The sequence below is a fragment of the Malus sylvestris genome, chromosome 16, assembly GCF_916048215.2.
Source record: "Malus sylvestris chromosome 16, drMalSylv7.2, whole genome shotgun sequence".
NCBI lineage: Eukaryota > Viridiplantae > Streptophyta > Magnoliopsida > Rosales > Rosaceae > Malus > Malus sylvestris.
In genome coordinates this window covers 1,303,605-1,320,687 of record NC_062275.1, presented here as the reverse complement: position 1 = coordinate 1,320,687, position 17,083 = coordinate 1,303,605, and the positions used below count along the sequence as shown (strand labels likewise).

At 38.1% G+C, this 17,083-nt stretch overlaps 3 protein-coding genes across 3 annotated transcripts; 2 read left to right on the top strand and 1 right to left on the bottom strand.

Moving 5' to 3' along the window:
• The first annotated feature begins 855 nt into the window (after window positions 1-855).
• LOC126607244 (ankyrin repeat-containing protein At2g01680) lies at window positions 856-4,004 on the top strand. Its single transcript, XM_050274771.1, has 3 exons — window positions 856-1,361; window positions 1,925-2,334; window positions 2,955-4,004. The coding sequence occupies exons 1-3, from the start codon at window positions 1,049-1,051 to the stop codon at window positions 3,834-3,836; spliced, it is 1,605 nt and encodes a 534-aa protein (XP_050130728.1). The 5' UTR covers window positions 856-1,048; the 3' UTR covers window positions 3,837-4,004.
• Window positions 4,005-6,870: 2,866 nt separating this feature from the next.
• Window positions 6,871-8,675, top strand: LOC126607247 (putative F-box protein At1g47790). Its single transcript, XM_050274775.1, has one exon. It carries the CDS (start codon window positions 7,244-7,246, stop codon window positions 8,474-8,476), a length of 1,233 nt encoding a protein of 410 aa, XP_050130732.1. The 5' UTR covers window positions 6,871-7,243; the 3' UTR covers window positions 8,477-8,675.
• Window positions 8,676-9,533: 858 nt separating this feature from the next.
• LOC126607242 (protein VAC14 homolog) lies at window positions 9,534-16,401 on the bottom strand. The gene is made up of 20 exons (XM_050274769.1): window positions 15,931-16,401; window positions 15,725-15,838; window positions 15,516-15,581; window positions 14,871-14,960; window positions 14,671-14,790; window positions 14,519-14,547; window positions 14,288-14,430; window positions 14,097-14,191; window positions 13,822-13,908; window positions 13,550-13,657; window positions 13,369-13,460; window positions 13,092-13,173; window positions 12,785-12,850; window positions 11,809-11,924; window positions 11,574-11,694; window positions 11,165-11,326; window positions 10,921-11,049; window positions 10,711-10,779; window positions 10,190-10,489; window positions 9,534-10,017 (listed from the first exon to the last, which is right to left on the bottom strand). The coding sequence occupies exons 1-20, from the start codon at window positions 16,018-16,020 to the stop codon at window positions 9,913-9,915; spliced, it is 2,184 nt and encodes a 727-aa protein (XP_050130726.1). The 5' UTR covers window positions 16,021-16,401; the 3' UTR covers window positions 9,534-9,912.
• Window positions 16,402-17,083: the final 682 nt, after the last annotated feature.

Genomic DNA, 17,083 nt, shown 5'->3' with positions numbered 1-17,083 from the left:
TTATTCCTAATTTTATTCTGTAGTAGAGGATTAAATTGTATTTTTACGTTCTTTTGGTTAATGAAGAGTGTTTTATTAGTTTTATTAGTATGTAATTTAAATAATTAAAATATATTAAGTCTGATGTGATACCAACGGCAATGCACTCCTGAATGAGTTGACTTGAAATCTTAAGCTCCCTAACATTCAACCCTCTCTCTCCCTCCGCACTCTGCTTTTTTATTGGAACAGAAACACGGTAAAACAAATGAGTGGAAACTTAAAAAAAAAAAACAAAACTAATTATATTATAACACTTAATATATCAATCTGTGTACTTGACATGCTAAAAAAATTCCTCCCACACCTCCACATGATGTCCTCCCAAAAGGAACCCCACTTTACAGTCTAGTTTGATGGTGGAAGTAGAGGCGGTGAGGTGGGGTTTGTTGGCTTGTATGGAGAGAGGTTATGGAAGGATTCAGATTGAAACTGACTCGAAGATGCTTGTGGAGATGTTAACTGGCCTTATACCGCCGGAGGCTAGCATTGAAGGAATATTATGGGACATTGAGTATAGTAAAAACCAATTGGGTTATGTGGAATTTCTTTATACTCCTCGGGCCTGTAATGAGGCTGTGCATTTGGTGGCAAAGTTTGTCACGCGTATGGGGGGTTTTTATTCGTGAAATTGCTTGGAGCCTGATTGGTTATTTAATACTCTGACTATTGATGTAAACATTTCTGTTCGTATCTAATAATATTATCCTTTGACAAAATATATATATATATATATATATATATATATATATATATATATATATATATATATATATATATAAAGAACATCATTAATCAATCAGCACTAGTTTAATCCAAGATAAAAAAAAAAAAAGTCAATCATTACTGCCCCAACGAGGCAGTATCTGAATTTCAAGACAATCATCATCACCCATTATCTCTCAGTACTCGTTTACACAGAGTAACACCTGGTCGGCTCATCCTCCTCCGCCCTCCATTGATGAAGCCCAACAGAGACTTATCCAAAGACTGAATCTTTTCAATCACGATGGACTCAAAGTCCGTGCGTTTCCTCACCCACCAATCCTTCTTCTCCGCCGTTCGATCCGGCGACCTTGCGGCGGTGACTCAGGTGGTGGAGAAGCTCGCCAAGGACGACCCCTCCTCAAAAGGGTCGCTGGTCTCTGATCTGATGGCGATGCAGAACGACGCTGGCGAGACTGCGCTGTACGTGGCCGCGGACAATAATCTGGAAGAGGTGTTTGGTTACTTGCTTAAGGTCTGTGGTGTCGAGGTTGTCAAGATCAGGTCCAAGCATGATATGAACGCCTTTCATGTCGCCGCCAAGCGTGGCTACTTGGGTAAATTGATTTTTAACTCTCACTGTTCGTATAACTTTGTTCTGGGATTGAATGAATTGGTTTCTTGAAATGGGTTTTTGTTGAGATTATGAGTTTTTTAATTGGGGTTGATCCTTGTATGTGCTGGATGATCATAATAATTACTGATTGTTTGTGTACAAGTTCAGTAATTAGTGATAATTTCCTTCCTAAATTAAATTATTTGATGGATTAATTGGAGTCTCTGTGCTGCGCTGCAAGCTGAATTCTTGCTCTGCGTTATGACATCAATACTTTCCGGTTATATGAATGGATTGTGAATTCTCACGTAAGCGAAATTCGTAATCGTTGAACTCTTGTTAGTAAAATGATATAACTGGTGAACTTCGTTTGCTAGGGTTGTAAACTCTTCTCTTGATCTGCTTTACATTTACTGGATATGCAGAGATTTAATATATGAGAAGTTTATGACATTTTGGCCATTTGAGGTTGAGTTTGGTATTTGAAGTTTAAAACTATGGTGAAAGGATTTTTATTTTTTGTTTTTTAATTCGGTAATATGTTATTGACTGTTATTTATTCAGGTATTGTGAAGGCACTATTGGGAAGTTGGCCGGAGCTTTGTAAGCTGTGTGATTCTTCAAACACTAGCCCTCTTTATTCAGCTGCCGTTCAGGACCATTTAGATGTGGTCAACGCCATCTTGGATGCCGACATCAGCTCAGTGAGGATAGTAAGGAAAAATGGTAAAACTGCATTACATACAGCTGGAAGGTATGGCTTGCTCGATATTGTGAAAGCACTTATAGAACGAGATCCAGGAATAGTATGCATAAAGGATAAAAAGGGTCAAACTGCACTCCATATGGCTGTAAAAGGTCAGTGTACTCCAGTTGTAGAGGAGATATTGGACGCTGACAATTCTATACTGAATGAACGTGACAAGAAGGGAAATACAGCTGTGCACATAGCCACAAGGAAATGCCGTCCACAGGTATCTTCATATTGACATTCTATTTATGAAAAATGCATGAACTCATTAAGTCCCAGTCATTATGTTGAAATTGTATGTAGGATGAAAATATATCAGCTCGTAAAATCCTTGTCATTAACTATTTCTTCCTTCCGTTGGATTTATCTATTACTTTGCTTTATTTACCAGGTAACTGTAAGTCTAAATTGGGTTTAGGAGCTAGTTCTTTGTCATGGAGTTTCATCAGTACAGTACAGTACAGATTGTCAAGGAGTCTGTGCTTGAGTTGTGTGTGCTACAGCCAAGACGGATAATATCCATGCCTTTTTGGACGTGTAGGTTATATCTACATGTGGACTATAGAGAAGATGTGAGATGACAAAGAGTTAAGATGGATAATGGGTAATTATGTGAGAATATACCAATTAAAAATAAAATATTGGGATCCTGTTTTGCTTCATTGAAACTTTTGTGATAAGTTCGTGTTTTCTTCTTCGATGAGGAAAGCACTTGGTGGAATTTCTAAATATAGCATTACATCCTCAAAAGTGGTGAATCCAATTGCATATGTTTGTCTTTCTACGTGTATATTCATCTTTTTTGGCTCCACCTGTGATGATATTTTGTCCTCTTTCTTGCAGATAGTGAGCGTCTTGCTGAGCTATACGGCTATTGATGTCAACGTCATTAATAATCATTACGAAACTGCAATGGATTTGGCAGATAAACTACAGTATGGAGAATCTAAATTAGAAATTACAGAAACACTGGCGGAAGCTGGTGCCAAGTATGCAAAACATGTCGGCCAAGTGGATGAAGCAATGGAGCTGAAAAGAACTGTGAGCGATATCAAGCATGAGGTGCACTCACAGCTCATACAAAATGAAACAACCCGACGGCGAGTTTCTGGCATCGCCAAAGAACTAAAGAAGCTTCATAGGGAAGCTGTCCAGAACACGACCAATTCTATCACAGTGGTTGCTGTTCTGTTTGCATCAATAGCTTTCTTGGCCATTTTCAACTTCCCCGGCCAATATGTACAGTCTGGACCGGAAGCAGGGAAGGCTAAAATAGCCGATGAAGTTGGTTTCAAAGTGTTCTATCTATTGAATGCCACCTCTCTCTTCATCTCACTAGCCGTTGTTGTGGTTCAGATCACCTTGGTGGCCTGGGACACGGGGGCTCAGAAGCAAGTTGTGTCGGTGGTTAACAAACTAATGTGGGCTGCCTGTGCTTGCACCTGTGGGGCGTTTCTGTCGATAGCTTATGTTGTGGTCGGAGAGGGGAGTTCATGGATGGCCATCACCATAACCGTTGTGGGAGTGCCAATTCTTATTGCAACTCTTGCAAGCATGTCCTACTTTGTTTTCCGACAACACTTTGGGGCATTCCGGCGGGACTCTCAGAGACGCATCAAACGGGCCAGTGGAAGCAAGTCCTTCTCGTGGTCGGTCTACTCGGCAAATATCTCAGATCCTGACGATGAATATAACTCCGACCTTGAGAAAATCTACGCTTTGTAAGCACGAATACGCCATATAGGGAGTTGTTTACTTGTTTGTCTGTTGAAGTAACAGTTATTGTTCATATTTGAAGAGGTGCTGCTGTAATCGACAGTTGATTGTAGGCTATGTATATTGTATATTGTATGTTGTATTTGTAACTACAGATTCTATAGCCCTTACCCGAAATATTATCTCAAATCCTTGGAGAGGATCTCCTGACCAGGTTCATCGGACCGTTCAATTTTTTTCCAACGGCTACAAACAGGAGGTCATTCTAAAAGTTATAATAATTATAACCGTTGGATAGAAATTGAACGGCCCGATGAGCCTGGTCAGGAGGATCCTCTCCATCTGCTCAGGAGAGGATCCTGATCCATCGAATTTCTCTAAATTGTCACCATATTATAATCATCCATCTTTTCAAATTTTCGGTGTGTTGGAATACATTGGTATACTAAGTGTCATAATACAAGTGGTTGGACAAAAAAATTTCTAACCACATATATAATGACATTTGATGTACTAAATCTTATTTTTGGCACACCTAAAAATTTTCTCCTAATGAATCTGTCCTTCAAAATACAAATTTTGAGAAACATTCACACTTTCCCAATTGCTTAACGCAATAAAAAATTATCATCTCATATTTTACCTTCAAAACCCTTTTAGGAAGATAACTGCTGCTCTCTCCGCTTTGTGTCTCTTGTTAGAGTATGTGTGTGATTCCTACAGCCTAGTGCTAATCTCCAAGGTCATTTTCAACCAAAAGAGGGTCAAAAGGTTCCTTTAGCTCTATATTCTTGCAATAAATTATATCTTAATGAACAGTGTTAGGTCATATTTTATACCATCTCCAATTGAGGGGATCAAAGGGCCATATGCCAAACATAGTCATTTAACAAAAAACTATCTCCAACCGAGGGGGTCAAAGGGTCATATGCCTTATTATTTTAATTAAATTAATATGGTTAATTAAATTAAACTATCATATTAAAATAAGGTTTTCGGATTTCTTATCTTTATATAATCTCTATAATTTTTTGGATAGAATTTCGAGTGACACGTGTCACTAACGTGAGTAACTCTCCAGATTTTCGTATAATCTCTATAATTCTTCGGATAAAATTTCGAATGACACATGTTGCTAAAGTAATTAACTCTCCAGATTTCTTATCTTTATGTAATTTTAATAATTTTTTGGATAGGATTTCGAGTGCCACGTGTCGAGATGTAATTGGTTGTGCAGATTTTAGATAGGATTATTATCTACGTGACACTTCTTATCTTCAGCTTTCAATGTTGTATGAATGGTGTAGGTGTTTATAGGGAAAAAAAAAATAGAATTTTTTTTTTTAAAATTCATCCCAAAAAAAAAATTCAAATTTCAACCGTAACCTAACGGCAGCATGACGTTAGTTAGCTGGCATTATGCTGACACCAAGTAGCCATTGGTATTCAAATAGGCTGAGCAGGAGGGTTGGCAAAATGTCAAGCTTGACATTTTGGCACTAGAGGGTTGGGCTAGAGCTGGCTGGCTGGCTGGCAATGGTCAGCCCGTTGGCCTGATTTGAGGGTTTGGGCACAGTGGGGCTCACAAGCCCTTTGGCCTAGTCCTCGGTTGGAGACGGTTTTCATGTCATTCTTTGCTATTTTTGGTCCTATTGTCATTTGGTCGGGTCGGTTGGAGATGGCCTAAGAGTTTGAAATTGGTATGAAGAAGTCCGAATACAATTGTTGGAGTTCCAATTATTTTGGGATTGAAACTCTGGTTTGCTTAGTTTGAAACTCAGAGTTGTACAAGGATTATGGTTTTTCTTTGGCCACTACTCCCACAGAACACACACTCACTAACGTACCAATACCTATTGCTTGGCTGAGTATTGAGATTTTTGCAAGAGAGTAGAAGGTTTGTGTTTCGAGGTTGTCATGGAAGTAGTTGAAGTTGAAGGTAATGGTCGCGTTCGATCAAAACTTCCGCAGCTCCCTAACGAAATCATGTGGTTTCAAACACGCCGGCCAAGTCTCTGACGTGCTAGCTTCAAGTGCGTCTGCAAGTCCTCTTCCTAAAAGTACGTCTGACGCGCTTCATGTGCAGTGAAAGAGTGTTCCTTCATGGAGGCCTCCACAGGGTATGTCATGATAAAACACTGGTATTCGATCTTGGAGTGGAGAGATTCAGAGCCATTCCTCTTCCTAAAGAAGATGCTAGCGGCGGATACGTATGCAATCCCGGGACAATTGTGGACATTGGTGGATGTCTTGCTCTAAGAAGCCTTGGAACTCAAGAAAATTGAGGACGACGTTAATGGTCCGTTTGGTACGCAGACGGGACAGAACGGAACGGATCTTCCATGGATAGTGTAAATATTGAAAAAGATAAGGGGCAATTTTATCTTAAAATGTTATAAATTTGTGTTTCACGGTTGTGAAACCAATCGTTCCAGAGGAGAAGGTGGAACAAAAAATTAGCCAATTTTCGTTCCATGGGATAATCTATTCCGCGGTTTTTAGACACACCAAACGTAGGACGGAACGCATCGTCCCACTGTGTTCCGTCCCGTCTCACGTACCAAACGGTACCTTAGGTATGGATTTTGAAGGACTACCAAAATCAAGTTTGGGTTGCCGTCTTACCGAGGGAGTCAACATTCAAGGGATTTGATTCTTTGTATACGATCCACACAGGTGAGGTCTTTATTCAATTTTTTCCACGGGTTCACTTTTATGATACGAAGATCAATGGTTTTTGTACAAACACGTTTTTTTTTTTTTTTAAACCTCACAGTCAAATTGAACTGTTTATTTCTTTTTTCAAATCCCTGTCAATTCCGTGTAAAAAAAATTTACTCCTCCCATAAAAAAAAAAAAAAAAAAAAAAATGTACTTCTCACACATAAAGTGTGTTTTTTACTAGTATCAATTGAATAAAAAATGGTTTGGATACCGACATCCTAATTAATTAGAATATTGGTTGAATAAAAAAATAATCTCTTTTCAAAGTTTTAATCATAAAAAGTAAAACGGGCCAACAACGCACGCTGAAAAATCTCTCGTGTACGTGTCCATGAAGAAAAAGAACATATATCTCGCCATTTTCGTTGTACAGCAGAAGCTTCTGGGACTGTTGTTAGCGCAGACACGCTTATCGCTGCGGCAGACGGCGATCCTCACGGTGGCCATAAAACCAAAGAGAAGAAGGGATCTGGTAAAACTTCCTCTACTAATTGGTCGCTTTGATCTCTCCGTTTCTCTGTTTTGATCTTTTTTGTTTATATGTTCACACGCTGAATTATTGAAAACTCCATATTTCATAAGATCTGTTTGATAACCATTTCGTTTACATTTCGCATTTGTATTTTGTTTTTTTTTTAAATTGAAAACCGGAAATTTGGTCGGGATTCGGAATCCCCGGCCGAAAAATCACCATGGAAGTAGCTGAAGCGAAAGGCGATGAAGTTCCGAAAATTCAATCACTAGTTGCAGAGCTCCCAAATGAAATCATATGTTTTCGAATACTCCCAAAGCTACCAGCCAAGTCTCTGATGCGGTTCAAATGTGTTTGCAAGGCGTGGCTCGCTCTCATCACCCGAAACCCTTCTTTTCTCATTGCCTACCGGAACTTGCATTCCAATCGAAACACCAGTCTGCTCCTCCTCGATCTCAGGCACATCGACACGAAGCGGCAACACATTATGTCCCTCCAAATCAACAAAGATGGCAGCCCCTCACCCGCCGGCGCCACCCACCTTCTAACACTAGAGCCCCAAGAATCCAGTCTCCCCATTATACTGTGTACCAACGGCTTGGCTTGTTTTATCTTCTTTCGTGAGCACCGCATTCGTGTATTTAACCCCTGCACCCGAGAGTCTATGACCCTCCCCACCATTTCCAATTCACCCACCAGCCACCAATCTACTTCACCGGACATCAAACCCTGCGGAGTCGAGGTTGGATATGGCTTTGGATTCAGTCCTGTTAGAAACGAGTACATGGTTGTCCAAGTCAAGCTATGCAGGTTTTTACACCAAGAGCCTGCCAATTTTTATAGGGCGGTTGCAGTTATTAGCCTCCAAGTTTTCACACTGGGTAGTGCGGAGTCGTGGAGGTGCGTAGAGGTAGAGCACGATGATCTGCCATTTGATCATACTTTTTGGCACATTGACATGAGAAGTGTGTGCCTTCACGGAGCCATACATTGGATACACGAGGAAGAGAAATGTATAGTGGTATTTGACCTAGGGGAGCAAAGATTCAAAGTCATCCCATTTCCTCGAGAAGTCTGTAGTATCCGCCATCATTTTTGGGCAGTTGTTGATGTGGGTGGATGTTTAGCTCTCACATATGACATGGGGAGAAGTTCGACTTCATGTAGTGCAGCGTCACAGTTGTGGATTTTGAAGGACTACCAAAATCAAGTGTGGGTTAAGGAGGTTTTCGACGTTGCATACCCTTACAGTTGTTTATGCGCATTCCACACCGGTGAGGTCTTGATAAAATCCGGAGCGCTATCTCAAGCATTTCTTCATTTTTACGATACGAAGGATCAAAGCTTCCGGTGCAGTTCAATTGTTGTGCCTGAATGGATGTGTAAGAAGGATGCTTGTATTAGATGGAACGTTCTTTCTTGTTATGATGAAACAATTGCCCCCGTGAAATGACAACTCGAAAACCTAGCGGATCGATCGAGGACTTGATTCGATTCGGAGCGCATCGCTTCCGGTTCACGGTGCAGCAGAAGGCTCTGATTTCTGGACGTTCCTCCCTTTCCCCTGTATTGTAAAATTTCCAAGTTGTAATACGGCATGTGTGTTGCTATATTACTTATCTTGTTATTTTAATTGGATTTGATTTTTGAAACCATCGGTGTCTTAAGATCTCTTGTGGGAGAAAATTCCATGCTAAAACATATTTTAGAAAGAGTTATTTGTCTATTTGTCCACTAAATTTGTATAGTGGGTTCAATTTTTCTCTTACATTTTCATTTTAACCAATTATATCTTAGAACTTTTATATTAGTCAATTTCCCAACCAAACTTTAATTTTAATTGATTACATGCCTAAAATTTTTTAGGTACCCGATTTCCTCCTCTGCGTTAGATTTCTTTTTTTTTTTTTAAAAAGAAAAACTAATGAAAAGAACTTGAAAACTTTGAGTTTTAACGATAAGGACAAAATAAAGGATAAAGTGAATAGTACTATAATTGACTTTTTAGTGTAAAAATATGATTTTTAGTTAAAGTGAACAACACTGTGAGCTTTTCGTTGAAGTTCCCAAAAAATTCATTCATCTAATTTTCCTTTTTTTTGCCTTCATATAGTTGTTATGTTTTATCCTCATGATCAAGATGGTTAGAAAATTAAATATTTATAAAGGTTCAAGGGTAATTGGCTAAACTAAAATTTACGGAGGGAAATTAGCGAAGTATAAATGTTCATGGGCATTAGCTAAACTTAATGTTCAAGCTCCGTACAAATTTTGGGAGAAAATTGACCAACATGCCTTCTAGAAAATCTACTAAAACCATCACACTCTGAATTCGTGAAGATCATTTTCAAGATATTTTGGCCGACGAAATGAAAGAAATCAAGAAACAGAGTTTGGCGAAAACAATAGTGCATCGATCGATTAAATATAAATACTAGACATTAAACTATATATTTTTTTCTTTCTCATTTTAAAAAAAAAAAAAAAAATTCAGGATCAGATCAAAGGTGTACAAGAAGAAGTAGCTCTCGACATTTATAAAACTGCTGTAACAGGTGGGTATTAAGAAAACAAACTGAATCTTCTAAATGAAATACCTCCCTCCTTTCTTACCCCCACGTGGTTTTCGATAAAAAAATAACACAACCACGTAGGGGTGCATCCCCGCTCGCTTACACAAGTCCGAAAGAATAGCTCGAGCTTACAGCTGAGCTCAACTCAATTCGAAACCCAATTTTTACCATCCCAACCTCCATGAGTTTTAACAACAAACTACTACGATATACAATTTTACAAACTATACCAGATCCGGTCATCCACGGCTCCTACGCTTCCTCCTTCCTCAGATGAGTACAATATCGCCTCGGCCAGTGTCTAGGTGCAGCAACGTTATAATTGTAACTGCCCCGGGGCCCTCCGAGATCTGGAAGGAAGCCTATTCACATCTGATGAAGGCGATCGGCTATGGCTTTGTTCTTCAGGTCTTTGCACATCCTGCATGTACAACAAGGCAGCAATGTAATTCCAACAAAACCCTATTACATATATAACGATAACGAATCTTGCCTACCAATACGGCCCTCAAATAAACATATGCTGAAAACACTCATCGAAATACTATTTTTCTCAACAGCAATGTTCCCCAAATGGAAGAAACTCAACAAACCTTCGGTGTTGAAGAAGCTGTGGAAGTACTGTGTGATTGTGCCTGCACTTTTGCATGCTGACGATGTTGCTGATGCATTTGCTCAAACTGCTGTAGTCTTAAAGCAAAGTTTATTCCATTATGAGAACTCTTACTGTCCTGGTTTATGTCCCCGTCTTCAATGATCTGCGAACAAGTTGGCATGTGAGGTAGAATCTGATGGGGATTCCCTGAAGAAGTTCGTCTGAGTTGCTCACTGTTGAATGCGTATGAAGGGACAGTTTTTAAACGCGTCCGTAGAATTTTAAAGGCGGCACTTTGCTGCAATGAAGCATCAAATGAAACTTAAAACACGTAACAAATATCAATCACAAAAACAAAAATTCTCGCAGTGCACAGATTGAAGGAGTTTCAAAATACTAGGCTTTGATCTCAATTGTTTATGCTTAATGATAGTTTAATTACTGAATACCACCAGAAAACAATTTGGCACACAATCAAAATTATCCTTAAATAGCATAAAAAGAACGTTTAGTTTATACCTGAGGAAGCAACATCAGAAGACCATACAAGGTTTTTAACAACCACATATGTCTTCCAGGTTCAAGAAGCTGCAAGAATCAAAATACGAGCTCAGGCACTCAAACTCATGCCAGTTTGAGAAAGCAAACACAAAATGATGAGGGTAAACATGACGGATGCCACAGGAGGACTCCAATGCTAAGAAAAAGAGAAGCATTTCAATACTGCACCTGTAATCTAAGATACGCAAAGATTGGAGTTTCTAGTAACCGAATCAATTTATCCAGCTGGACCAAAAACTTGACATTAATATCTTCCTCCACCAGAGACTGAATCACAGTACTCGCATGCTGATATGTCTGTCATGAAAAAAACAACACGACATGTTCAGGACAAGAAATCCAATGCTCACACGCAAACACAGATTTTTAAATGAAAGGGGTGACCATAGGTGATAAAGCTCTAGAGCCTCACCTGAGCTAATAAGCAGAGGCTTATAATTGCCATGGGTGAGTGGCACCATGAAGCATATAAGGAAACAAATAAGTCCTTCCCAGAAGGATTCACAAGTGATCTTTTCAAAAGATCTCGAAGCTCAGCCAACTCGGACGATGTAAGTAAAATCAAGTTCAAAGCCTGAACAAGGAAAAGGAACACGGGGATAAAAAAAGATTAGGCTAGACAGAACACAGAAGAAAGAACTCTTGAATAAAGAACACAAGTATACAATAAAATTGGTCTTTTTAAATGCCTCAGTCAGGAGAAAAACATTTTAATTCTGGGCAATACAATGTACGAGCTCATTTATCATGTCCCATGCGATCGTTGCTCCATTTGGGTCACTCATGCACATGTTGCTCTAAGTAGTGTGATAAATAACAACCTGAACCATAACAGATGCAAAATCCAGGTCTGACTCTGCTTCTAGTATAGTAGACAGTTCTCGGTAGACCCTTTCAGCATCTAAAAGCACACAAAGTCGGCGAATAATCAACGCACCACGTCTTGGGGAAGGAAAACAAAATAAGGACCGGAGTTAAAACAAGAAACATATTATCACAGATTTAAAATTAGCTACAGCACATGGAGGGAGGAGAGAGGGAGAGGGAGAGACTCACTTTTCTAGAAGAGAGTTATCCACACGAAAATTATGCACAAGGAACACAACAAGCTGGCGGAAGTGTTGTGGATCTTTTGCTATGCATGCATGAACTTCTAGGACCAAGAGAACCACCTGGACATAATCCAGACTTGCAACATTAGATACACACATGGAGTCAGTTAGCTTTTCATGCATGTTTCTGGACACCATAAAGCAATAAATAACCTACATTCTAGCATACTAGGAGACAGCTAAAGCCCATAATTGGAAATGAAATATTACACGATAACTGAATAACTATATTTTTACAAAGTTCAAAATGCCTCTGGACAAGTAACTAAGAAAGAAAAGTATAATATAGTTAAGTCAGCAGATGATAATCGCAAAGCACAGAGAGAGAATGAACGAAAGTAACAACACTATTATTTGGTGCACGACATCGTAGCCCATTAACAAAACAACTGACAGTAATCATAACTTCAAGGGTTGAACCAAACAGAACAAATGTTACGACTTCAAACACATTATGGCCAATATCAATAATTGAAACCAAAATAAATATAAATAATTGAAAGAATATTAAATTTCCTTTTAATTACCTGAGGGGGACTACAACCTTTATGACTTCAAACACGGAGGAACTTTCTTAGAATAATCACTTCTCTTACCATATTTCAAAAAGCCAATTTTCAAACACAATACACCAAGTCCATTTCATTGTAACCATCACTATTGGAAATATAAGTTTAGAATAGCTTTATCTTAGCAGTATTGTTTTTCAATCATCTTTTTTCCTCTGACAACCTTAAGTAATAGTCAATCAACAAATCGAAGGATCCACATGAATTATATGTTGAAGATAACAAGTGCCAAAATACAGAAACAGTGGGAGTTGACAATAACACCTTAAATGAAAATTGCAACCAAAGAAAGAATAGAAAATATAACTTGGAACAATAAGAGAAAAATATCCATCAGAATAAAAGGATTACCTGATCAGAAGCATCTGAGAGCGCTTCCAAAAGGGTGTTAAATATGTCGTTCAGAAAAGTTAGAACCTGTTTCAAGGAAATTTTAAAATCATATATTTCTAATAGAAAAAATACAGGCCCTGATAACAGTAACCTATGATATGACAAAGAAACATTGCCCACGCTAACTAAAAATCAGAATTTCGAGAAATTTCCTAACTATTAACCCAGTTATGGTACCTCCTCCCTTGATTAAACATTATGGGAAGACAGGTAAGAAACAATCAAGCAACTGGAAGTACAAACAACTCAAGAAGTGCTAAATTACCTCAGCGCGATGTCTGTTTAAAAGGTTTGAAATCCAGTGCAGTGCTTCGATTCTAGTAGCCTCCCATTCACTAGATAATTGCCTGATCAGAAAATATTCTCAAATCAATACAAAAAAAAATTAAGCATAATAAATGTTTTATCATAAAAATATAAAACCCAACTTCCGAATGGACAGCAGCTCCACAACAAACTGAAGCCCTAATTATACCCATAAAATAAAAAAGGTAAATTCTAAAAACATATAACCCAAGCTTGTTTTGGTGGAAAAACTACACCTCCTTGCAATAGAGAGGATTGCTCCAACGTCAAACCCTTCAGCTGGATCAGCCTTAATGGCACGAATCTCCTCATTGGTTTCACGAGCAACCTTTAGTTGAGAGAGGGAAAAGGAGTTCAGTGGAGGAAATATGTTGAAGCAGTGAAACCAGATATATAGGAAGAGGAGAATAAACCTACCACTCTAATTTTCTCTTCTTTATCAGATATGCAGGGTAAAATCGCTCCCAGAATATCAGCATAATAGGGAACAAGCTGGTCCCCACCAAGTTTTACAAACTCATTTATCTGCACAGCAGAAAGCACATGTGTAAGGCTTTCAATATAATACAGGTCAAACAGACTAGTTATCTTTCTGAATATCGAGAAAAGCCTTTTTATTTTTATTTATAAGAATACCAGAGGACAATGATACCAATGAGTAAATACTTCTCTAGTTTACTCATACTTACCCATGTGATAGCTGTTAACCGAGTAAATTCATCCGGTGAAGCAGCCCTCTGTACCAGTATTTCAGCCATGCGACCATAATCTACAGACTTCAAGAGTAGCACTGCTCGAGTCAGAAAATTACAAATGAACAAGATATATACTTTTATCAATTCAGTAAAAGAAGAAAACTGATCATATGGAAAAGACTGGCACAGGTTCTAAAAAAAAGTAAATAGTGAAACACATACTACAAACATCATTGCAGGATTGGTTCATCAACAGTTAGAAGTCTTACTGGGGAGTTCTTGATCTCTTGGAGAAACTCTGAAAGTGCTGAATCAGCTTGTTGCCTAATCTCATGGCTTGAATCACTTAACATATTGAACAAGCCTGAGATTTATAAGCAAACTGTGAGTTCATATGCAATTATCGGAAAAGATGAGAAATGAGAGAAGCACATCAATCTTTCATAGTATAAACAATTACCATCAAGAAAATCAGGAAGAAATCCCAGCATGTCAATATCTGGAACACTGTCTAAGACAGTGATCCATCCAACCAAAAACTGACGAACATAGGGATTCAGGACATTCATACGCTCCCTCAACAGTGGAATAAATTCTTCAATGCTGTGAAAGGGAAAGAACATTAAAACAAAGGTACATTGTAAGTGTTGTAAGAATGTTTTGAGAGACAAATCCAGATCAAGAATATTACCTGAATTGATCACTTTCAGTAACAATATCCTGCTTCCAAATAAAAAGTTGAAGTTAATATAACAGAAATAAATGCCTATTTTGAAGACAAACAATTGAGAAAATCTGATGTTTTAGGGGTAGACAAAAGCCTATATTTTGAAGTTTATGTACCTTTACAAGCCGATCTAAAAGATGAGCAGCACTTTGTACGTTAGCATCCGAGTCTGTTGAAAGCTTACACAAGGCATCAAATATCTGATTAAAGAATATGATAAAATCTCCTCTTACAACCTGCAAGCCAGTAAAAATCAAATTAAATTAAATCAAGGCCAGGTGAGAAAAACAGAATAATAAGTTAAAAATTCAGCCACCTTTGCAATGTTATATAGCGCTTCACAAGCATAATAACGAACTCTGCTATCTTGGTCCGAAAAGGAATTAAGCACAGGTGGCACAATTTGCTGGCAGGGTGAATCAGAAGCAGAAGAAATATTCAACACCAAGAAGAATTTGTAACTTAAATCAAGTCAGAAATGCATATTATAGCTATGAAACTCATACTTTTCAGAAAGAGAAGATCCAAACTTTGGCATCATGCTTCCCGCAACAAATCACTACTCGTTTTAGGCTTATATGTAAATCCACTATATTCAGCGGGCATTCAATTCAATTAAGATAACTTTTGAAAGACTTACAAGTTTACAAGTTACAAATATTTCTAAATGAATCTTTGATAATTCACTTAGGTTCATCAAGCTTAGTTATCCTCATCTTAGTTTGATTGCATCTTCCACAAAACAACATTATGGTGGGTTAACAATCAGTGATTTAGTCATCTAGAGTGAAAGATTAGCACACTGTGCCCATGTTAATTGCTAATTTTAATTAGCAAAACTAAGTATCCTATCTGTAACCCTTGCTATAACTAACTTGGGAAACTTAATTACACACATATCCAGGATCTATACCCTTTTTTGGTAAATTAAAAATCGATCAATGTGTACCCAAACCCTTACCTCAAGATGCTGAGCCGCTTCAATGGTCAACCCAACTGTTGCAGCAGCTAATCCTATCAATCCTCCCTATACAAAATTCAACAAATATATTCAAAATCCGTGTACTTGAAACTTTAACAACATGGAAAAGGATAAGCACACAAATTGAACTTCAAATTAGTCTATAAAACAACCAACTGGCAAATTGAAATTGACACCAACACCAATACCTTCCGGTGATTCGCTTGCGGCGAGTAAGTGAATTCCGTAGTGAGCAAATTGATCACAGCCGTAATCTTATCGTGATCCCCGGCATTCGTGAGCTGTTTCACTATTCCCTCAACCTGCACACGAAACAAATTAAAATACAATTTCAAGATCTAATTGCAACAACTCGAAAACCTAGCAACATAACGAATCGATGCAAGAAGGAGACCTCAAGAGCGGCATTCTTGCGCTTCTCGTAGAGCTTGTCCGCGAGGTTGCGGAGGACGCCCGCGGGAATCACCGAGAGAGCGTCGGCCATGTCAAACCCTTGGAATTACAATTTTTTCAAATAAATGAATTCACCGATCGAAGCACACAGAATTCGGGCGTCAAATTCTTCCGGATCTTCTCCTGCTCCAATCGGAACATTTCTCTAGGGTTTTCGCCGGAATCCAAGACTTCAGGAATCCGATAACTCCGGTGGAAAATCAGATCTGCAGAAATTTGAAACGAATCGGAAATTGAAGAAAACTGCTACGCAAAATTTCTACGGAAGTTTTTGCTTTGCTTTTCGTATTCTTTTTTTCGCTTATAATTTCTAATATTTTATTTCTTTATTTGGTTTTTGGGCTGTTTGTCTGTGCCTTCTAGTCTTAGTCGTGGCAGTCCTCTCTCTCTCTTTTTTTTTTTTTTTTTTTTTTCTCTCTCTCTCTCTGTATTGACTATTGGGGGTGGGGGCGGTCTCGGGAGGTGCTGCTAACGGAGGTTGGAAATCTGGTTGTTGGTCGAAAAGACGGATGTACCCTCGTTTTTTGATGATGATGGATGATCGGCTGAAAATGTCTGTATTTGGTTTCTCTACTAGTTCATCAACGATTATTTATTCCAAATCTGCCTAATCACGACTTAATCTAACAATTTAATTCTTTTATCTTGTTGACTATGAGTTGTAATTTTAACTTCATGTCACATCAGATGGTACATTGACGTAATACAAAGAAAAATAACAAATTTGGTCATAAAACTTAACGCCCCTTATAAGTAAATTATTTTCAGTTTAGTTGAATAATAAACCATTTTCAGTGTATTTATTAAAATATTATCTTCAGATTAGTTTTTTAATTATTAAGATAAATTGACCCACAAATCTAAAGCTCTAAATAATATTTTATTCTGTCGAAATCTTTAAAGTAAATTTATAATAATTATATGATGTTACGAAATAACTTGTATTACAAATTTTTAACCACTGTCCTTAATTGAATAACAAAATCTAAATCCAATATTGTATCACGAGGCCCAAGATCTAAAAGTGCAACATGAACACGGAAAAGTGCTTTATTTTTTTAAGTACTTTTTTAGAACACTATGTAATTTGAGTT

What these genes read in the sequence shown, in the direction of transcription:
- LOC126607244 (XM_050274771.1), top strand. Translation starts at nt 1,049, where the DNA reads ATGGACTCAAAGTCCGTGCGTTTCCTCACCCACCAATCCTTCTTCTCC. An exon ending in CGCCAAGCGTGGCTACTTGG is followed by an intron (nt 1,362 to 1,924) that starts GTAAATTGATTT and finishes TTATTTATTCAG; the next exon opens with GTATTGTGAAGGCACTATTG. An exon ending in CAAGGAAATGCCGTCCACAG is followed by an intron (nt 2,335 to 2,954) that starts GTATCTTCATAT and finishes TCTTTCTTGCAG; the next exon opens with ATAGTGAGCGTCTTGCTGAG.
- LOC126607242 (XM_050274769.1), bottom strand. Translation starts at nt 16,020, where the DNA reads ATGGCCGACGCTCTCTCGGTGATTCCCGCGGGCGTCCTCCGCAACCTC. An exon ending in TCTTCCTGATTTTCTTGATG is followed by an intron (nt 14,192 to 14,287) that starts GTAATTGTTTAT and finishes TATAAATCTCAG; the next exon opens with GCTTGTTCAATATGTTAAGT. An exon ending in GATAACTCTCTTCTAGAAAA is followed by an intron (nt 11,695 to 11,808) that starts GTGAGTCTCTCC and finishes TCCTTCCCCAAG; the next exon opens with ACGTGGTGCGTTGATTATTC.
- LOC126607247 (XM_050274775.1), top strand. Translation starts at nt 7,244, where the DNA reads ATGGAAGTAGCTGAAGCGAAAGGCGATGAAGTTCCGAAAATTCAATCA.